Here is a 22,972-nt window from a genome sequence, read left to right on the forward strand (position 1 = left end):
TGAATAAAGTCTTTTTCCTCCCTCCATTCACAAGTTTCTCTTCCTATTAAGTAGTTAGAGGACTCTGTGCCATTGTAGACTTGAGTATAGTAATCTCATAGGGGGAACTGTGTTGATAATCTTGATCTTCCTAAAAGCAACGGTTTTGTGCCTGAATGTCTTTCAGCATGTTCAAAAGCTATGTAATCTTTCTTTTTTTCCCTTCCCTCCCCATTTTTTTCTTCCTTCCTTCCTTCCTTCCTTCCTTCCTTCCTTCCTTCCTCCTCCTCTTTTTCTTTTTCTTTCTTTTTTTCTTTCTTCCTTTCTCCTCCTCTTTTTCTCTTTCTTTCTTTCTTTCTTTCTTTCTTTCTTTCTTTTTTCTTTTCTTTTCTTTTCTTTTCTTTTCTTTTCTTTTCTTTTCTTTCTTTCAGATTTATTTAATTTAGAGAACATATGTGTGTGAGTAGGGGGAGGGGCAGAGGAAGAGAGAATCCCAAGCAGACTCTGTGCTGAGCACAGAGTCCAACATGGGGCTCAGTCTCCCAACCCATGAGATCATGACCTGAGCTGAAACCAAGAGTTGGATGGTGTTGTCGAGCATAACCGTTTACTGTAATCGTTTTTTCCTTTTACTTTTCTCTTTTTGTTTTTCCCTTGCTCCCCTTTTGCCCCATTCTGTTTCTTTCTTAATAGATCAGTACATTGGAGATTCTAAATTTGGAAGACCAGGGTGCACTTCTGAGCGATGATGAAATATTTGCTAGCCGCCAAACTGGGAAACATACCTGCATGGCCTTGCGCAAGTACTTTGAGGCCCACCTGGCCATTAAATTGGAACAAGTGAAGCAGTCACTTCAGAGGACTGAGGGTGGCATTCTTGTCCATCCTCAACCCCCATACAAGGTGAGAGGACCTTGTCTTAAAAGGAAAAGTTGTTAGCTCTCCATAGTGTCTTAGGCCTGAAACTCATTCAGATCAACATGGCATGTCCAATGTGCGATATTCCACATATAATCCAATCATTGTTGGATTATACTTGCCGTTTGTGGAAGCAGAATACTTGAAAATGGGTGTACCAGGGACTTGTTTTGCTCCCAGTTGTAAGTTGCTGCTTCTCTGGGATATTAAAACTAAAAGATGAACTGAAGTGTGTATAAAAGGACTTTCTTTTATGAAAAGTACTAGATATTTTACCTCTTTCTGTGTGGAATTTTTTTTCTGAACGGATACATCTGTTCCTCTACTTCTCTATCATTTTTGAATTTACTTGTTGTATTTTGGAGTGAAGATTAATATCTGCATGTTTTAAAAATCACAAATTAGAAAGAAACCAGTTATTTTATGTGGTGCTTCTTTCTTTAGCTGGGAAACATACACCAACAAATAGAATGTTTTGTTACCTTTTTTGGGCAAAATGTATTTTAAGTCTGGTTATAAATAAAAGGTTAAGCATATATTCATTATTTCACATATGGGCTCTTGACTCAGTTGTGGAATTTGAAAGCTATTATTACTTAGCTTTATTAAAACCTGTTGGCCATTGAGCTGTGATGGAGAAGGTAGCAGGCAGGTGATAGAGTTCCTTAGTAATATGTATCTGTCTTTATAGGCGTGTTCATATACTCATGAACAGATTGTGGAAATGATGGAGTTTTTGATAGAGTATGGCCCAGCGCAACTGTATTGGGAACCAGCTGAAGTCTTCCTCAAACTTTCTTGTGTTCAACTCTTGTTGCAGCTTATTTCGATTGCCTGCAATTGGAAGACCTATTATGCAAGGTGAGATTAGAGAGTGGTTTTAAATGAAATTAGATTTTGCTTTTCGATAAAGTTGATGTTGGTTTGTATACAGTGTATGCTTAGCAAATATTGTTGAACTGAATTGAAATTTTGGGCATGAATCTGAGAAACTAGCTTAAGGAGGATTTTTTTTTTTTTTTTTAAAGATTTCATTTGTTAGATAAAGAGAGAGCACTGTGTGCATGTGCACTGAGCACAAGTGGGGGGCGGAGGAGGGAGTAGCTGCCTCCCCGCCAAGCAGGGAGCCTAACGTGGGGCTCGATCCCAGGACCCTGAGATCATGACCTGAGCCGAAGGCAGATGCTTACCCGACTGAGCCACCCAGGTGCCCCAGGAAGATAATGCTTTTAATTTATAGAGTACTTATTTATATTTATGGTTATGATGATGATGAATACTGCATGATAGGCAGGGATCAACATCTGTACTCTCAGAGAAGCTGTATGATTTACACAGCTGCAGAGGTGGGGTTGAAGTCGTGTCTTGAAACTCCAGTCCAGTATTTTTTGGTACTTAGACTTTAAATATCTCTCTACAGCCACATGTAATGTTTAACTTCCTCTCACATAAAACTGTATTTTGTGCTTTTGTTATGATTTTCACAATTCAGTTGAGAGCTGTTAGGGCAGAGCAGGATGAGGCTCAGAAATGGACCGCTGATAGAATCAGGAGGTTGGGTGGGTTCTATTTGAGGATGATGTAAAAGAATGAAAACTATATTTTGGAAATGATAGAATTTGAAGAGAAGACAGCAACAAAGTTTATAAAGAGTGGTTCTTTACCTTCTTTTCCTATCCAGCCATTGCCATTAAAGATAAGACAGACTTATTTAGGGTGCATATGGCTTGTTTGGGAAATGTCTAGAGAGATACTTTTGGAGCAGCCATTTTCAAACTTTTTGGTCTCAGGACCCCCTTTACCATATTAAGAATTATTGAGAACCTCAGCTTTTTTTTGTGTTAAATCTATTGATATTTAACAATTAGAAAATAAAACTGAGAAAATGTAAAAATATTTATGAATTTACTTAAAAATAATCTGAACCCATTGCATATTAGCATTTTTTATGAAAAATTTCCAGAATAAAACCAGATAATTTCAGCAGGTTTTTTTTTTTTTTTTTAAGATTTTATTTATGTACTTGACAGAGGGAGACAGAGAGAACAAGCAGGGGAAATGGCAAGCAGAGGGAGAGGGAGAAGCAGGCTTCCGCTAAGCAGGGAACTTGATGTGGTGCTCGATCCCAGGACCCTGGGATCATGACCTGGGCCGAAGGCAGCCGATTAACCAACTGAGCCACCCAGGTGCCCCTCAGCAGGGTTTTTAAATGTCTGCTTAATACCTCATATCTGCTTCTGTATCCACTCTTTTGTGACTTCACATATGACCTAGCCTCTGGAAAGCTCCAGTATCTGCTTGTGAGGGAATGAGAGTAAGAAAGGAAAATAACATTTCGGTGTTAATATGAAAATAGTTTTTATATCACAGGACCTTCTGAAAGGGCCACAGAGGTCCCTGGGGTCTCCTAACCATACTTTGTGAACCACTGTTTTATTAGAGTATTGAAGTAGGTTATTACATTTACTTGAACTTTGCTGAAAAGATGATGAAAGCTCTAAAGAGAACTAGGAAGATTATAAATACATTTTTTGAGTGGTAAATCTGTATTTGGATTACTTTGAAAATATAAATATGTTTGGAATATATCCTTTAAAAGTTTTGTTTTATTTTATTTTATTTTATTTTATTTGCCAGTGAGAGGGAGAGAGAAAGCACAACCAGGGGGGGTGGGAGGCAAAGGGAGAAGCAGGCTCCCTGCTAAGCAAGGAGCCCGATGTGGGACTTGATCCCAGGACCCTGGGATCATGACCTGAGCCGAAGGCAGATGCTTAACTGACTGAGCCCCCAGGCATCCCTAAAAGTTTGTTTTTAAAAATAAAATTAAATACTTGTTTCTGTTTAGGATATACAGAACCTTAAAAAAGTAAATTATTCTTAGCCACTGTTAATTTCTCCATCCTTTTTCCACAACGTATGTAAATATACATAATCGGGATCATAGCATTTAACCAAATTCATCTTTTTTTCTGAAATTATTCAAAATACAAAAAGGTACAGAGACTAAAAAAACAACTACTCAGTACCCAGGGTTGGCACGTGGTGGCATTACTTACTTCTTTCTCAGTTCCTTTTTCTGCCTCCCCACAGTGATCTCTCTCCATGAAGTGCATTCTCTCCATGTTTTTATATTATACATATGTGTGTGTATGTAAACAATAATGTACTTTTTTTGTATGTTTTTAACATATAAATATTATCTCTATGCATCTTTTACAACTTGATTTTTTCACCCTTATGTTTTAAGATTTATGTGTTAAATTTATTTTTGAACTCCTGTATTTCTATACTAGTTTATTATCCTATTGATGGACATTTAGTGCTTGTTATTTCTTTTTTTTCTATCAAGCGAATGGTACCACAGACCTCCTTTTGGAGTCTCTTTGAGGATGTGAGGTATATAATCTGAATTGTAGGATGCCTGCATTTCATATTTAGTAGATGTTGCATACCATTTTCAGCAGGATATGGGAGTTTTCATTTCTTTACCTTTTCCCCAATAATTGGTATTGTCAGACATGAAATTTTATACCTTATGTTTTCTGTTTCATTAATGTTGTATTTTGAGCCTTTCCCTTTGTCCTTTAGAGTTCTTTGAAAACCTGTCTGTAGCTACAGAGTAGCTCATCATAGGAATGTACCATAATTTAACACACACGTATTCCTATAGTCTTTGTAGATTTTCTAATTCTTTTGTTATTTTAAATGATGCAGTAGTGGACATCTTAACACATAAATGCTTGTTTGTACTTTTGATTAGGACAAATTCCTGCAGGTGAAATTCCTCGGCAAAAGCTTATGCATATTTTAAAAGTCTTGTTTCCTATTTCTAGATTATTTTCTCAAAAGAGGGTCCTATTTCATAATATAAAAAAACATTAAAAAAAAAAAAGAGGGTCCTATTTCTATTCCCTCCAAAAGTTTGAGAGCATTTGTCTTTATGCATCCTTACCAGCATTGGGGATTATCTTTTGTTTTTAATCTTAGCAGTTTGGTGAAAATTCCATCCCCATTGTTTTGGAAGTAATGTCATGGTGACTTACAAATCCTCTCTTGATGTCATGGCTAGGGACAGAACCACACAGATAGTATTTCTGATCCATTATGTATCTCTTTCTCTTTTAACTGGTGTTTCTTTTGGCTGTATCCTAGTTTCCATTTGAGTAATTGTTTTTCCTGTCTAGGAATGACACTGTGCGCTTTGCCTTGGATGTCCTGGCTATTCTCACTGTTGTGCCAAAAATCCAGCTCCAGTTGGCAGAATCAGTGGATGTGCTGGATGAGGCTGGCTCCACTGTCTCCACTGTAGGTAGGTTGTACCTTTCCACTTCCTTAATTGCTCAGCTGGATTTGTTTCTGTGTGTTATTCTGGCCCTGTTTGTTTACTTAATTTGCAATATTAGAGCAGAAAGTAGTAGTGGAGGATGCCTTGTCCCATCTAAGTTCTGTACTCTTTTATACAAGGGAGTCATGTTAGTGAACTCAGGATTTCTGAGTGGTACATGTGCTATGATGGGACATACTCATTCTTGAAAACATTGCACTCTGCAGAGTCTTGCGCTCAAAATAAAGTATATGGGAAAAATGGGTTGGGGCAGACAGTAAAAAAAGCAAATTTGTAATCTGAGCCCTAACAAAATCAGTAATTGGCAAGCCTCTCAGAGTGGACAGAAGCTATCATACACAAGAACAAAAGGAAAATATGCTTTGTTTGAAAATATACTTTATTAAGAGCAGGACTGGTAAGGGCTCCTGCTAAGGTGAGCATGCAAAGTGGTGTGACTGGTTGTGGGTCTTGGGGTGCACCACTTTGGGGAGAAAGCCTGAGGTGCAGCCACTTGTTTTTAACTTTCTTCTTATATAGCAGAAAGGGTTCCTCATGCCATTGTGGCAGCCAGGCTGAGGGCTTTTCCCTTTTCTGCTATAGGTTTTAATTTATTCCTGCTATTTTTGCTCCCCTTACCCAGGAAAAATGCACACGACCCTTGGTGACTTCCACATAATACTGACATCATTCCCCTATTTAACAACTGCATGTGACGTATTGCATCATGAAGATATAGTGTAGTAGAACTGATTGTATTTATTCAAGTAATTTCTTGTACTTTAATAAAAAGGTGTGGTAGTTTTAAGTGGGACAAAATGAATAGAAGTCTAAATTTTGACTCTGGAACAATCATTGAAGGAGGCTGTTAGTTTTATGAGGAGCAATATAAAATGTTTTGTATTTCTTCCCCGTAGGTATCAGCATTATTTTGGGAGTGGCTGAGGGTGAGTTCTTTATCCATGATGCTGAAATTCAGAAGTCAGCACTTCAGATTATCATCAATTGTGTGTGTGGCCCAGATAACCGAATTTCCAGTATTGGCAAATTCATCTCTGGAACTCCTCGGAGGAAGCTGCCTCAGACTCCCAAAAGCAGCGAGCACACCCTGGCCAAGATGTGGAATGTGGTCCAGTCCAACAATGGCATCAAGGTGCTCCTGTCCTTACTGTCCATCAAGATGCCCATCACCGATGCAGACCAGATAAGGGCTCTGGCCTGCAAGGCCCTAGTGGGCTTGTCACGCAGCAGCACTGTCCGGCAGATCATCAGCAAACTGCCTCTTTTCAGCAGCTGCCAGATCCAGCAGCTGATGAAGGAGCCTGTCCTGCAGGACAAGCGCAGTGACCATGTCAAGTTCTGCAAGTATGCCGCTGAGCTCATTGAACGAGTATCAGGAAAGCCACTTCTCATTGGCACTGACGTGTCTCTGGCACGACTGCAAAAAGCAGATGTTGTTGCCCAATCAAGGATTTCCTTCCCTGAGAAAGAGTTGCTTCTGTTGATACGAAACCATCTCATTTCTAAAGGGCTTGGGGAGACAGCAACTGTGCTGACGAAAGAGGCTGACTTGCCCATGACTGCTGCCTCTCATTCATCTGCCTTCACCCCGGTCACTGCTGCTGCTTCTCCTGTCTCTCTTCCCCGAACCCCTCGCATCGCCAATGGCATTGCAACTCGACTGGGCAGCCATGCTGCTGTGGGTGCCTCCGCCCCTCCTGCCCCCACTGCCCATCCTCAGCCACGGCCCCCCCAGGGCTCACTAGCTTTGCCTGGGCCATCTTATGCAGGCAATTCCCCCTTGATTGGTAGGATCAGTTTTATCAGAGAGAGGCCATCACCCTGCAATGGCAGGAAAATCAGAGTGTTGCGGCAGAAGTCGGACCATGGCGCCTACAGCCAAAGCCCAGCCATAAAAAAGCAGTTGGACAGACATCTTCCTTCCCCACCTACGCTGGACAGTATCATCACAGAATATCTTAGAGAGCAGCATGCTCGCTGCAAGAACCCAGTTGCCACCTGCCCACCTTTCTCTCTCTTTACTCCTCATCAATGTCCTGAGCCAAAACAGAGGCGGCAAGCGCCAATAAACTTTACCTCAAGGCTAAACCGCAGGGCATCATTTCCAAAGTATGGAGGGGTGGATGGCGGATGCTTTGATAGGCACCTTATCTTTAGCAGGTAAGGAGAGGCCACCTCCCTGGGAATTGGAATGATTCGGAATGATTCTTCTATTTAAATCAAAGTGTGTGGGTGATACCAGCATAGACTGATGAATCCAAAAAGCCAGACTATTTTTTGGCCTGAAATACCAATGATTGTCACTTTGAATACATGAGTAAAGTGACTGTACCCCCCCCCCCCCCCGTCAACCATGGGTTCCTTGTGTGATTGTTGTATATTGTTAAAGATACTCTGTGTTCTTGTTACAGCTAGTATTTTTTCTAGAACCCATGCACCATGCTGTGCCTAACTAGACTCCCAAACTTGTTTTTGTGCTGGTCCACGTTGTCTCCTATTCTGGTTCTCACCAAATCTCACATAAAGATGATGGGATTGCAGGTTTTAAACATGGGGATTTTTGGTATTGTTTAAATTTGGAGGTAGAGGTCCTTTTCTCACGCTTAAAACGAATATGAACCACTGAAGGTCACTGTGATATTTTAGAAGAACCCATTTGAAATATAAATGCTTTTTTTTTTCTTTCATCCTTTTAGCAAAGTTTTCTTTTTTCAGAGTCCTTGTGCATTCTTTGTCTCTGATTCTTTTTTTTTTTTTTCCTTTTGCTTAGGTTCCGTCCTATTTCAGTGTTCAGGGAAGCCAATGAGGATGAGAGTGGCTTCACTTGTTGTGCATTCTCAGCACGGGAGCGGTTCCTGATGCTTGGTACCTGCACTGGGCAGTTGAAGCTCTATAATGTGTTTAGTGGACAGGAGGAGGCCAGCTATAACTGTCACAACTCAGCTATCACACATCTTGAGCCTTCCAGGGTAAGGATCCCTAGGCTGTTCTCAGTCATACTTCTTAGATGGGTTGGTGAACTATTGGCTTGTGGGCTGGCTGTTAATTTGTATATAAACTTTTTTTGGAACATAGCCATGCTTATCCGTCTGTGTATGGTCTGTGGCTGCTTCTATGCTACAGTGGCAGAATTGAGTAGTTGTGACACAGACCAGATGGCTTACAAAGCCCAATGTATTTACTGTTTGGCCCTTCAAATAAAAGTTTACCAATCTTCTTCTAAGATGGGGAGGTGTGTGTAGGTGTGAATTTTTTTTTTTTTTTAATTTGCCTCAGATAGAAATAGTCTATCAGCTATGATCACAAAGGTTTTCCTTTAGTGTCAGGAAGATATCTCAAAGTACTGTGAGTTTTTGAAAAAAGCATTATAGGATTCTAGTGGGTCATGGTTTATTAGTATTATTCTGTGGATGGACTTGATACCTTTGTTATTTCTAAAAATCAGGACTGTTAAGATGACAAAGATAATTTTCCTGATTTTAGAGTAAAGAAGACTCAGTTTTTATTGGGTTTTTGTTTTTTTGTTTTTTTTTTTTGAAAAAATTTTAGGAGTCTTTAGCTAACAAAGTCCGGTAAATGTTTTCAGTTGACTGATATTTCAGATGAGGGAGACTGAGGAATATGGCCAAATGTTAAGAAAGGGGGCGCCATTTTTGATGTCTTTCCAAGTTTTTTCTTCCCCTACCCTTGGATCTATTGTATTTTTTTGTTACTAGGTCAGGAGGATTTAGTATTTTCTTAAATTTAGGTATTTTTTTAGGACTTTGCACATGCACATACTTAAATTCTAACAGCTTCAACCATTTCTTGGTTCTTTGGAGTTTTTGTATTTTCTATATAATATGACAGTAATTTTTAAGCTTGTATTTTAAAATGCTGAGGGAAGATAGCATTTATATAAACACGTGATTACCTACTGTGGGCCTCCTTCTTCTTTTAGGATGGGTCCTTACTGCTGACATCTGCTACTTGGAGCCAGCCTCTCTCTGCACTTTGGGGAATGAAATCAGTATTTGATATGAAGTATGTAACTACTTTTATAATCCTAGTCTTTCTGTTCTACAGTTTACCTAATTTATATTCCCCTTCATCCAGTTCTTCAACTTGAAGCCTTTTGGGAAAAGATGAATGCTGTGAGTTATTGCTAATTTCTCTCTTCCTCATTTGTGGTTTATGTTTAATAAGATTGTACCCTTTTTATTTCCAGGATATTCTTACCAAGTATTCTTACCACTCCCGTCACACAGCTGACCCTTCACTAATCCAAAATGGCACATCTCTGTATTTTCTCATGTTCACATATGACAGTTGCACTCTTTGCTGGGTTACATTTCAAAGACATGGATGGCCTATTAGCCATTTTTTTAAACCAAGTAACTCCTGTTAATTACTTCTAATTGATTCTTTTGGATTTTCTTGGTCAAACATGGAAGAAATGTTTTTTAAATCTTAAGTGTACAATTTTTCCTCTTTGGTTGCTGGGAATCCTCAGATGGGTATGGTCAGGCAGGAGGCTGAGAATCATGTTTATTTTCAGTCAGTTGAGTGAGTATGTTCTGAAGGTCCATCGCTTAAGTACTTCTGTTGTTTGTCCCTAGGCATTCCTTCACAGAAGATCACTATGTTGAGTTCAGTAAGCATTCTCAGGATCGGGTCATAGGTACAAAAGGAGACATTGCCCATGTAAGTACTTTAGAATCCACTGCTTTCAAGCTAATTATACCCATTTGTTTGTAATCAAAGCTTCTGGACTGAAGGACAGTCCTAAGGGCAACAACAAATTACTTAGTGATATTCTTTCTAGATAGAATCTAGAAGTGTAATAAAGTAGTTCTAAGCTATATGGGACCAAACAACTCATCTGGCAACTCAAGAAAGATGTCATTAGCACAGCAGTTATTTTCAAATATTTACTTAGTTTTAGATGAAATGTAAGTCGCTCCCTGCCTTTATGAAGCCTCACTGGGGAGACAATAAATGTAGAAGCAAATATATGGTATGTTAGGTGTAAGTGCTGCCAAGGAAGAGAAGCAGGGTAAGAGGTAGGAAGTGGTGGTGGTGGTGTGGGGGACTTGTGTTTTATCTGGGATAATCAGTATCACTGACTGGGTGATGTTTGAGTATTTTGAAGGATGTGTGGGTGTCATGTAGATATCTGGGGGAAAAGTGTTTTAAGATAAAGGGAATGTCAAGGGAAAAGCCCTTGGGAGGTGCGAGAGAGAGGAGGGGGAACAGGTCAGTGTTGGGGGGAGGGGGTGACACATATAGTAGCATCTTACAGGGTGTTGTTAGGACCTCTGACTTTTCCTCTGAGTGAGGTGCAGATATTGTAGGGTGAGCAAAGGACACATGATTGGATGAAAGTTCCTAAAGTATAAGTTTGTTTTTTTTTTTTTTTTTTTTAAGATTTTATTTATGTATTTTTGAGAGAGAGCACGAGGTGGGGGGGGGGTGGCAGAGGGAGAAGCACACTGGGCAGGGAGCCCAATTCGGGACTTGATCCCATGACCCTAGGATCATGACCTGAGCTGAAGGCAGATGCTTAACTGACTGAGCCACCGAGGCACCTGTGAGTCTGGTTTCTGTGACAGAAAGCCTGCTCTTGCAGGTAGGAGGGTATCATGCTAGCCCACATGTGAGGGCTGCAGTGGGGCTGGGCCCAGGTGGGCATGTGCAGGTGATGAGAAGTGATATGGCTGGGCCCTGGGATTCTGGACACATGCAGTTTGTTATTCTATTAGACATTGAGGTAGGGAATGGGCAGTTGAATATACAAAACGAGAGTTCAGGAGTGAGGTCTGGGATAGGAGGAGGAAATACAGGAGTTATCTACATGTCGACAGTCTTTAGAGCCGTGAACCTGATGAGATCATTAAGGAGGCTAGAGAAGAGAACTGTGGGGACAGTCTGGCATGTGCCAATATTTCAAGTTTGCCATGTGAGGAGGGACTTGGGAGGGAGACCAAGGAGAATGGCCAATAAGGCAGCAGGAGACCTTAGGAAAAAGATGTGCCACAGAAGGCAAGGGAAGATCCTTTTGAGGAATACTTAATCAGCTGAGTCAGAAGCTGTTGATGGGTGTGTAAGATGAGAATTGAGAGTTACTTTTGATTGAACAATGTGGAGCTTATTGTTATAACCCCATGAGGAGCTAGTTCTGTGCACTGGGGTGACAGTCTGATTAGAGTAGGTTCATGAGAGAACAGGGAAGTGGAGACCCTGAGTAGAGACAAATTTTCTGAAGTGTTTTTCCTGAAAAACAAAGCAGAGAATTGGGGTGTAGTAGCTTGAAGGAGAAGGGGAGTGCGGGGAATATGGGGTTGTGAAGGGAGGGTTTCTCTTAAACTTTTCATTTGAAAATGTTAAAATACATAAAGTTGAAAGAGTAGTACATATACCTACCACTTAGATTCAGTGTAATGTTTTCCCATTTTCTTTCTGTCTAAATATGTGTGTATGTGTTTCTGAATCATTTGAAAGTAAGTTGCAGATATCATGACATTTTATCTCTGAGTCTTACAGCATGCATATTCTAGCAATAAGGACGTTTTACTATATAATCACACTCTATAATATAAGAAAATTTATAGTAATTCCCAAATATCATCTGATATCCATTCCATACTCAGTTTTCCCCATTGTTCCTGATGTGTTTGGTTTCAAATGCTTTTTGTTTTTTTTTTTTGAACCAGGATCCAGCCAAGATTCACATATTGCATTTGGTTGTTATGTCTCACTAATGTTTTAAAGCCAAGAACCATTTCTCCAGTATTCATGACATTGACTTTTGAAGAGACCAGGCTAGTTGTCTTGTCCCATGATCTCGATTTGTTTGATTGTTTTCTTGTGGTGTCTCCTTATTTGTTCCTATATTAAAGGAGGATTTTTTTTTTTTTTTAAGATTGGAAATATTACAGCATATGTGTAAGCTGATGGGAAAGATCTGGTCTCTGCGTGGGTTGCACATTGTAGACTTTGGAACTTTTAGTATTATAGGGCTAAAATATTGGGAGATTTTAAGGAGAAAGGGGTATTTCATTGATGCCTTTCTCCAAAAAGTGGCCCTTTAATAGTATTCCATGGGTAATCATTGGTCAATCCATATGAGTTTCTCCATTTCAATCGTAGAAACATTTTCTGTTTCTTGAAAGGGGTAGGGGTAGACGAGGGTTTTCTTATCTTTATTGCAGCCCTTTTTCATTTTCTTGTGGGAAAGACACTTCAAATCTTAAATGGGAACCAAAGCACTTAAACTTTGCTTGGATTGGTGTAGTCTTCCTACTTTTCAGGTATTCTACAATGTTAGGGCTTTCGTGATTTTGGTGGGATTTGGAAAGCATGGAGAGATATTTTATACAGCTTCTCTTTGAATTGTCAACGGATGAATTGGTCTGATTTTTCTCTTCCCACCCCTTCTTCTCTAAAGATTTATGATATTCAGACTGGCAACAAGCTGTTGACTCTGTTTAACCCAGATCTTGCCAACAACTACAAGAGGAACTGTGCCACCTTTAATCCTACAGATGATCTTGTCTTAAATGATGGCGTCCTCTGGGATGTCCGCTCTGCACAGGCCATCCACAAGTTTGACAAGTTCAACATGAACATCAGTGGCGTTTTCCATCCGAATGGACTGGAGGTCATCATTAATACTGAGATTGTATCCTTCACACCCCTGTCTTACTTTCCATTTGTTAGCTGGTTTGTGATGCAGAAATAATTTATCTTTCTACCAACATCCTGTTAAAGTATCCACACAGGTAATAATTTGGTGCCTGTCCTTTGAAGTGTTAGTTAATTTCCAGTGGTTGATAACTACCAATGACTTTGACTAGCATGTTTTTCTTTGTGTTGAGAAGAGTGACCAGTTTCCTGCCTTGTGCTTCTTCAGGTATTAAACTGGCTTTTATGTCTTCAGAAAGATTTTACTTTTGCATTACAGAAATCAATTGCTAGACATAAGAATAAAATGAAGTGTTACTATTGAGGGGATGGGAATTCGTGTCGCTTTCATGTATATGAGGATACCTTAGGAGATTTTCAGGGATATTCTTCTATAATATACATTCTACATGCTTTTGTTTTACTTTGAAAGGATTTATATTTTACCTCTATAAAAGCTTACCTTTAAAGCATTCATATCTCACAGGAGGGGAAAAAAGTGATATTTCAGAATTTCCCCGATGAGGTTGCATAAGAAATTTTGTATAAAACAGTTTTCCTTGACTGTTCTCCTCCTAGTGGGATCTTCGCACTTTCCATCTTTTACACACAGTTCCTGCTCTGGATCAGTGTCGTGTGGTGTTTAACCACACGGGGACAGTGATGTATGGAGGTAATAAACTTTTTACTTTTCTACATTATTCTTTTTCTCCCTTCCTTCTCCCTCATTAATTTGATACTTTTTGTTTGGAAGTGTCTCTCAGATGTGAATTGGAAAGCATTTGAAGGTTGTAACATAAAAGATAAAATGATAGCACAAATGGTGACAAAGTTTGTTGATGAAAATAATGTTGATTTAGGATTAAAGGCCACTGGCTTTGAAGATAACAAGTAAATCTTGTATAGAAAAAAATTTCATGCATTAATTTCCTATCTGTATCAGCATCCTCTCAATATCATTATGAACTTAAAGAATCTTTGCATTTGTGGTCTTGTGGTATCTTAAGCCTTTAGCTGTAATACTTGTTGAGAGCTAGATGAGAGGTTGAGGATACTGTTTGGGGTATGCAAGGATGATGCATTGAGAGGAACTAACTAGATAGAGTGAATTTACTACAAGGAAACTCACTGAAGTCTTTATTGTCCATTAATATTTCTACATTTGTGAATAGGGGATGTTTCTGATTTCTAATCGCGTTTTGCTCCTTGGCTCCCTTTCCCCCTTCCTCCCAATTAGCTATGCTGCAGGCAGATGATGAAGATGACTTAATGGAAGAGAGGATGAAAAGCCCTTTTGGATCATCCTTCCGAACATTTAATGCAACTGACTACAAACCTATAGGTAGGCATGAGGGAGCAGACATTTTTCATTTTGTCATGTTTTGGTTTTCCTTAAGATCATCTCTTTTCTGTAATTTTTCACTGAAAGGCCGAGAAGTTATGGAAATATTTATGGACAATCACCTTGAAATTCCTTTAGAGGAAAAAAGCTGGTTTTAAGGTCATAGCAATAGTCCAGTGATGAATCTTGTCACATTCTGTTTTCCAGCAACCATTGATGTGAAACGGAACATCTTTGACTTGTGTACTGACACCAAAGACTGCTATCTTGCTGTTATTGAGGTAAAGGGAGCCAGCTGTTTTGTTCTGATCTTTAGGATTATTTCAGGTTATACTACAGGCATTTTGTCTGATCTAAGATATGTTCTAAAATTGATGCATTTCCAAAGGTGGTTATTGTTGACCTACTCATTTGATTGGGAGATATATATTGTAAGAGAAATAATAAGAAAATCCCAATATAAAACCACATGGACAGTCATATCTTGGATTCCTCCTTTCTTAGAGGAGTCTGCATCTCTGCCAGAGCAAGATAGGTTCATTCCAAGGATGGTGGTGTCTTTTGCCTGTACCCCTTGCTCTGGGATCAGCCTTCTCATCCTGCTTCCTTTTCCTTTCCGTGTCCCAGGCATAACATTTGCAGAGTTCAAGAATTTTGGGTATTAGAAGCTTTGACAGTTATTGGGTCATGGTGCATGGGTGCCAGTCATAACTGAGATGTAGATGTGGGCCTTCTGAAAGCTAACTGCTTTTTGTGGACTGGGTATTCTCTTTCAGAACCAAGGCAGCATGGATGCTCTGAATATGGACACAGTGTGCAGGCTGTATGAAGTGGGCAGGCAACGTTTGGCAGAGGATGAGGATGAAGAGGAGGACCAGGTCAGTGGTCTTTGAGATTTCTTGTTGCTGAACAATGCTTTATAGAACAGTATGTTATGCTCTTCTGCTTTTTGCTATAAAGATTTTTTAATATCCGCCTATGCTACCTGTTGGCCTATTCTGCAGGTGTATTGTCCGTGAAATTACTGAAATAACTAAAACGCAGAAGAAAGCAGATTTTTGTTATTATAAAGCTTTAACCCCAGTACCTGAAGGTCCTGTGAGTTCCATTTGTAGATTAATTTGGATATTAGCAATCTCAGAAATTGTTTTGGAGGTTTCCTTGAACTCACTTTTGGGCCAGTGCCCTGTGCGGCTTCAGGATGAGCAGCCCCCATATTCCCAGTGTCGGTGCAAAACAGAGAAGTCAGTCTGCTGAGATGGGTCTTGGAAATGGCTTAAGCTTTATAAAGAAAGGTCTGGTTTGTATTTTCTCAGTTTTATGGCCTAGTCTTTTTTCACAGTAATGGATTGGAGCTTATAAGTAAAGAAGATTTTGATGCTTTTGGAAATTAAACATTTATTAAATGTGGGTAGATAGTATGTCTCACAGAATCTTAGTTTTTTTTTGTAGGGGATTTTAAGTTACTGTCATATTCTAGGTGCTTGCCTATGTGGTGTGTCAGTATCCGTTCTGAAGAGTTTCTTAAACTTCTGACTTTCAGCAGATCTTTCCTGTCAGCTGGGCTCACACCACATTCTCTATGCCTAAAGCTCCTATAAACATCCATGAATAGGCTTTTCTGTGGACATAAATTTCAACTCCTTTGGGTAAATACTAGGAGTGCTGTTGCTAGATTGTATGGGAAGAGTTATATTTAATTTCATAAGAAAATGACAAACTGTCTGCCAAAGAGGCTATATACCATTTTGCATTTTCACCATCAGTAAATAAGAATTCTTGTTGTTTCACATCCTTACCAGCATTTGGTGTTGTCAGTGTTTTGGATTTTGGACATTCTAATAGGTATGTAGTAGTATATATCACTATTTAATTAAATTAAAAAATTAATAGACATTCCTTTATTTGAACAACCTCTACACACAATCAAAATGTGTTTGATTTTTTGGAGTAGAAAGGAATTAAGGTCTTGCAGTTACATGAGCCTGCTACAAATGTTTTCTGAAAATGATTTAACTGAGCCTTTTTACACCCTTCCTGATGGCTGGTACCAGACCAAAAGGAGGGAGACTTTCTCCACAATCCCTCTGGACTCCTCCCCCACTTCAGGAAGGTTCTTTCTAAGTGGAAGGCTCTCATTGTTATTTTAATTTGCATCTCCCTGATGCATGCTTATTTGCCATTTATACATCATCTTTGGTGAGGTGTCAATGTCATTGGCTTATTTTTCAATTGGGTTGCTTGTGTTTTTATTGAGTTTTAAGAGTTCCTTGAATATTTTGGCTAATAGTCCTTTATCTGATATGTTATTTGCAAATATTTCCTCTTAGTTTGTGGCTTATCTTCTCATTCTCTTGACTTTGTCTCTCACAGAGCAGAAGTTTTTGTCTTCATGAAGTCCAGCTTATCAATTACTTCTTTCATGAATTGTGCCTTTGAGGTTGCATCTAAAAAGTTTTCAAACTCAAGGTCATCTGGATTTTCTCCTGTTATTTTTTTGGAGTTTTATAGTTTTGCATTTCACACATAGGTCTGTGATTCTTTTTGAGTTAATATTTGTGAAGGGTGTAAGGTCTGTGTCTAGATTCATTGCTTGCTTTTTTTGTTTGTAGTTGTCCAGTTCAAATACCATTTGTTGAAAAGACTTTTTTCCCGTTGTATTGCCTCTGTTCCTTTGTCAAGGATCAGTTGACTATTGGGGGGGGAGGGGCAGAAAGAGGGAGAGAATCTTAAGCAGCCTCCATGCCCCATGCAGAGCCCAACACAGGGCTCTATCTCACAACCCTGAGATCATGACTTGAGCTGAAGTCAAGAGTGGGAGGCTTAACTGAGTGAGCCACCCAGGCATCCTCAATTGACTGTTTTTATGTGAATCTGTTTCTAGGCTCTCTACTGTTCTATTGATCTATTTGTCTATATTCTTCAATACCTCACTGTCTTGGTTACTGTCGCTTTATAGTAAGTTTCGAAGTTGTGTAGTGCCAGTCCTCCAACTTTGTTCTCCTTCAATATTGTGTTGACTATTCTGGGTTGTTTGCTTCTCCATATAAACTTTTGAATCAGTTTGTTGATATCTACAGCATAGCTTGCTGGGATTTTGAATGGGAGTGCATTGAATTTATTTATAGATCAGGTTAGGAAGATCTGACATCTTGATAGTATTGAGTTTTCCTGTCCATGAACATGGACTCTCCCTTCATTTATTTAATTCTTTGATTTCTTTCATCAGAGTAATGTAGTTTTCCTCTTACAGATCTTGTACATATTTTGTTAGGTTTATACTGAAGTATTTAATTTCAAGAGGTGGGGCTAATGTGAGTGATACTGTGTTTTTAATTTTAGTTTCCACTTTTGCTGGTGTGCAGGAAAGTTGTTATTTAGGAAAGATTGTGAATTAACTTTGTGTCCTACAGCACTGCTATAATTGCTTAATCCAGTTTTCATCATCAATTCTTTGGGATTTTCTGCATAGACAATCATATTGTCTGCAAACAAAGAGTTTTATTTCTTCCTTGCCAGTCTGTACCCTTTTTTTCCCCCTGTTCTTGTCTTACTGTATTAGCTAGGACTTCCAGTATGATGTTCTAAAGTAGTGATCTTGATTCTCATCTTAGCAGGAAAGTTCTGAGTTTCTCACCATTAAGGTATGGTGTTAGCTGTGGTTTCTTTATAGATAGATATTCTTTATCTAATTGAAGAAGTTCCCCTCCATTCCTGTTTTACTCAGAGTTTTTAGTTATGGGTGTTGGGTTTTGTTAGTCTTTTTCTGAATCTGTTGATGTGAACTTTTTTCTTTAGCCTGTTGAAATAATGAATTACATTAATTGATTTTAAAATGTGAACCAGCCTTGCATAGCTATAATACATTCTGTTTGGTTGTGGTGTGTAATTCTTTTTATACAGTGTGCAATATGATTTGCTAATTTTTTGTTGAGGATTTTTACATCTGTGTTCATGAGAGATGTTGGACTGTGGTTTTCATTTCTTGTGCAGTAGTACCCCCCCAGGCCCCCCCCCCCCCCATCTGTAGTTTTGCTTTCCGTGGTTTCACTTTGCGTGGTTTCAGTTACCTGCAGTCAACTCCAGTCTGGAAACAAATGGTCCTCTTTCTGATGTATGGTCAGAAGGTCAGTAGTAGCCTACATCACAGTGCCTCATTCATCTCACAGCATCTTACCATGTAGGTATCATCTCATATCATCACAAGAAGAAGGGTGAGTACAATCAGATTTTCAGAGAGAGACCATATTCACATAAGTTATCATTAATCTCTTACTGTGCCTAATTTATAAACTAAACTATCATAGGCATGCATGTATAGCAAAAAATATATATAGGATTTGGTACTTTCCTCAGTTTTAGGCATTCACTGGGGGCGAGGTGTCTTGGAACATATATCCCTGTTGGATAAGGGGGGGAGGTACTACTGTAATGTCTTTGGAGTTGGTATTAGGGTAATCCTGGACTCATGATGAATCAGGGAGTATTTTATCTGCTTCTGTCTTCTAGAAGAGATTTTAGAGAATGGATACAAGCCTGGTGCTTTCTGTTTTGGAAGGTTATTAATTATTGATTAAATTTCTTTAGTAGCTAAAGGCCTATTCAGATCGTCTATTCTGTGCATTTCGGCACATGGTGTTTGTCTTTCAAGGAGTTGGTCTATTTCATCTAAATTACGAAATTTGTGGGCATACAGTTCATAGAATTCTTTTATCCTTCTTTAAAACGTTTTTAAAGATTTAATTAATTAATTAATTTGAAAGAGAGAGAGTGTTAGTGCTCATGTGTGAGCAGGGGGAAGGGCAGAGGGGTGTGGAGCCCGATGTGGGGCTTGGTTCCACAACCCTGAGATCATGACCTGAGCTGAGGCCAAGTCAGCTGCTCAACTGACTGAGCCACCAGGTGCACCAGAATTCTTTTATCTTTTTAATGTCCATGGGATATATAGCGATGTGTCCCCTCTTTCATTTCTGATATTAGTAATTTGTGTCCTCTTTTTTTTCTTAGCCTGGCTAGAGGCTTATCAAGTTTATCAATTTTTTTTTTTAAGATTTTATTTATTTATTTGAGAGAGAGAAAGATAATACAAGAAAGCTCGAGCAGGGGAGGGGCAGAGGGAGAGGGAGAAGTAGGGTTCCCACTGAGGGGAGAGCCTGACGTGGGGCTTGATCCCAGGACCGTGGGATCATGACCTGAGCCAAAGGCAGACACTTAAGCGACTGAGCCACCCAGGTGCCCCTAGTTTTACCAGTCTTTTTAAAGAACCAGCTTTTTCGACTGCATTGATTTTCTCTATTTCCTATTTTTGATTTCATTGATATCTACTCTGATTTCTATTACTTCTTTTCTTCTGCTTGCTTTGGATTTGATTTGCTCTTCTATTTCTAGTTTTCTAAAGTAGCAGCTTAGGTAACTGAATTTAGGTTTTTATTCTTTTCTAATAATATGCATTCAGTGCTATAAATTTCCCTCTATGTACTGCTTTCACTGCACCCCACAAATTTTTATAAGTGTCTGTGCATTTTCATTTAGTTCAAAGTATTTTTTGAGATTTCTTTGACTCATGCTATTTAGAAGTGTGTTGTTTAATCTCCCAAGTATTTTGGGGCTTTCTAGCTGTATTTCTGTTACTGATTTTTAGTTTAACGCCATTGTGGTCTGAGAACAAACATTATGTGATTTCTGTTTTAAATTTGTTAAGATGTGCTTTGCGGCCCAGAATGTGTCTATCTTGGTGAATGTTTCATGTGAGTTTGAGAATGATGTGTGAGTTGTTGGACAAAGTAGTCTATAGATGTCCATTATACTCGGTTGATGATTTTCTGCCTGCTGTTTCTTTCTTTCTTTCTTTCTTTCTTTCTTTCTTTCTTTCTTTCTTTCTTTCTTTCTTTCTTTCTTTCTTTCTTCCTTCCTTCCTTCCTTCCTTCCTTCCTTCCTTCTTTCTTTTTTTCTTTCTTTTTTTCTTCCTTCCTCCCTTTCTTTCTTTCTTTCTTTCTTTCTTTCTTTCTTTCTTTCTTTCGATTTTATCTATTTAAGAGAGAGAGAGCATGAGTTCGGGGAGGAGCAGAGGGAGAAGAGGGACAAGCAGACTCTGTGCTGAGCTCGGAGCTCGATGTAGGGCTTAATCCCAGGACCCTGAGATCATGACATGAGCTGAAATCAAGAGTCGGATGCTTAAATGAGCCACTTAGGCGCCCCCTGTATCTTTCCATTTCTGATAGAGGGGTATTGAAGTCTCCAATTACAATAAATGGATTCATCTTTTGTCACTTTTTGCCTCCTGTATTTTGGTGCTCTTTTGTTAGGCACATTTATGTTAAGGATTGTTATGTTTCCTTGGAAAGTTGACCCCTTTATCATCATATAATGCTCTTCTTTACTCCTGATAACTTTCCTTGGTCTGAAGTGTGCTTTGTCTGAAAGTAATATAGTTATCCTGGCTTTCTTTAATTCATTAGCGTGGTATCTTTCTCCACGCATTTATTTTTAGTCTGTATGTGTCTTTATATTTAAAGTGGGTTTCTAGTGGACAACATGTAGTTGGGCCTTGTTTCTTGATCCACATTGATAATGTCTTTTAAATGATGCGCTTGGAGTATTGACATTCTAAGTGATTATTGGTATAGTTGGCTTCATTTCTGTACTTGTTACTGATTTCTGTTTGTTGCCCTTGTTTTTTGTTCCTGTTTTTGTCTGCTACTCTTTTTATGCTTTTTGTGGTTTTAATTGAGCAGTTTTCTAGGATTCTACTCTCTTTTTTGTTAGTTTATTAGTTATACTTTTTTTTTTTTTTACTTTTTTTAGTGGTTATCCTAGATATATACCTTTACAAGTAACCCAAGTCCACTTTCAGATGACACTCTACCTCTTGACAAGTAGTACAAGTACCTTATGATAGAATAAATCCTAATTCTCTCCTTTCCCTTGTTTTCTTGCTCTCCTTCATTTTACTTATGTATAAGCATACATAAGCATGTATACATATGTACATAATCATATATAATCACACATTATTGGTGTTATTTTGGATAAGCTATTATTATCTTGTACAAAGATCCATTAAGAAAAGTAGGAGCGCCTGGGTGTCTCAGTTGGTTAAGCTCCAAGTAAGTTCAGCTCAGGTCGTGATCTCAGGGTCCTGGGATCGAACCCCGAGTCAGGCTTCCTGCTCAGCAGAGAGTCTGCTTCTCCCTCTTCCTCTGCCCTTCCCTTCTGCTTGTGCTTGCGCACATGCTCTCTCTCTCTCAAAGTAAATAAGTAAAATCTAAAAAAAAAAAAAAGAAAAATAAAATGTTTTTTCTACCTTTACTTGTTCCTTCTCCACTACTCTTCTTTTATATAGATTGAAGTTTCTGACCTTGATCATTATTCCTCCCTCTGAAGAATTTCTTTTAACATTTCTTACAAGATAGGTCTACTGGCGACAAATGCCCTAAATTTTTGTTTGTCTGAAGAAGACTTTATTTCTCCACTTTTGAAGGATACTTTCACAGGAGAGGGTTATGAAATTCTAGGTTGGTGCTTTTGTCTCTCAACATTTTAAGTATTTCACTTCCCTCTCTCCTTGCTTGCATGGTTTCTGAGGAGATGTGTGGTACAATTTTTATCTTTTTTCCTCTATAGGTGAGGTCTTTTTCCCCTCTTAAGGATTTTTTTTTTCATCTTTGATTTTCTGTAGTTTGAAAATGATGTGACTATGTGTAGGTTTTTTGTGGGGCATTTATCTTGCTCAGTGTTCTTAAAAGCTTCCTGGATCTTTGGTGTCTAACAATTTTTGCAAAATTTTCAGTCATCATTGATTCAGTTATTATTATTATTATTATTTCTCCTCCTTCTCCTCCTCCTCCTCCTCCTCCTCCTCTTCCTTCTCCTCTTCCTCCTCCTTAAGAGAGAATCTTAAGTAGGCTCCATGGCCCAGCGTGGAGCCCGACATGAGGCGTGATCCCACAACCCTGAGATAATGACCTGAACTGAAATCAAGAGCTGGACGCTTAACTGACTGAGCCACCCAGTTGCCCCCAAATATTCTTTCTGTTTTTTTTTTCTCTTCCTTCTAGAATTCCTGTTATGTGTATCTTATACCTTTTGTACTCATCCCACAAGTCTTGGTATTTTGTTCTGTTTTTCGGTCTTTTGTCTCTCTGCTTTTCAGTTTTGGTGGTGTCTTTTGAGATATCCTCATGTTCTGAGATTCTTTTCTTAGCTATGTACAGTCTCCTAGTAAAGCCCACCAAGCCATTCATTTCTGTCACAGTGTTTTTAATTGATAGTATTTCTTTTTGGTTCTTTCTTCAGATTTCCATCTCTCTGCTTCCATTGCCTTTTCTCTTGTATGCTGTCCCATTTATGCATTAGAGAGCTCCCTTAGTGTCTTGATCATGGTTGTTTTAAATTCCTGGTCTGATAACCACTGCCATATCTAGGTCTGGTTCCAGTGCTTCCTCTGTCTCTTCTGTGTGTTTTTCCCTTTTAGTAGGTCTTATAATTTTTTTTCCAAGATTTTATTTTTAAGCAATCTCTACACCCAATGTGTGTGTGATGACTGGGGCTCAAACTCACAACCCAGACATCAAGAATCATGTACTCCAACGACTGAGCCAAGCAGAAGCCTTGTAATTTTTTTCTTGATAGCTGGATATGATGTGCTGGCTAAAAAGAACTGCTGTAAATTGGCCTTTAGTAATGTGGTGGCAAGCTGTGGGGGGAAGGGAAGTGTTTTATAATCC

The 22,972-nt window shown here is 38.9% G+C and overlaps 1 protein-coding gene across 2 annotated transcripts in view; it reads left to right on the plus strand.

Annotated features, from left to right (window-relative positions):
- The window catches only part of DCAF1 (DDB1 and CUL4 associated factor 1), a 72,597-nt gene that overhangs the window by 35,201 nt on the left and 14,424 nt on the right, over positions 1 to 22,972 (plus strand). For both annotated transcript variants that reach the window (XM_045807236.2, XM_087867017.1), the window contains 12 exons: positions 673 to 882; positions 1,589 to 1,758; positions 5,082 to 5,206; positions 6,139 to 7,402; positions 8,013 to 8,211; positions 9,183 to 9,265; positions 9,841 to 9,925; positions 12,669 to 12,902; positions 13,484 to 13,577; positions 14,142 to 14,246; positions 14,454 to 14,527; positions 15,023 to 15,124. In XM_045807236.2, coding sequence (XP_045663192.1) covers positions 673 to 882; positions 1,589 to 1,758; positions 5,082 to 5,206; positions 6,139 to 7,402; positions 8,013 to 8,211; positions 9,183 to 9,265; positions 9,841 to 9,925; positions 12,669 to 12,902; positions 13,484 to 13,577; positions 14,142 to 14,246; positions 14,454 to 14,527; positions 15,023 to 15,124 — 2,745 coding nt within the window. The remainder of the gene's footprint in view (positions 1 to 672; positions 883 to 1,588; positions 1,759 to 5,081; positions 5,207 to 6,138; positions 7,403 to 8,012; positions 8,212 to 9,182; positions 9,266 to 9,840; positions 9,926 to 12,668; positions 12,903 to 13,483; positions 13,578 to 14,141; positions 14,247 to 14,453; positions 14,528 to 15,022; positions 15,125 to 22,972) is intronic.

The sequence above is a fragment of the Ursus americanus genome, chromosome 14, assembly GCF_024610735.1.
Source record: "Ursus americanus isolate L20-20 chromosome 14, mUrsAme1.1.p, whole genome shotgun sequence".
NCBI classification, from domain to species: Eukaryota; Metazoa; Chordata; class Mammalia; order Carnivora; family Ursidae; genus Ursus; species Ursus americanus.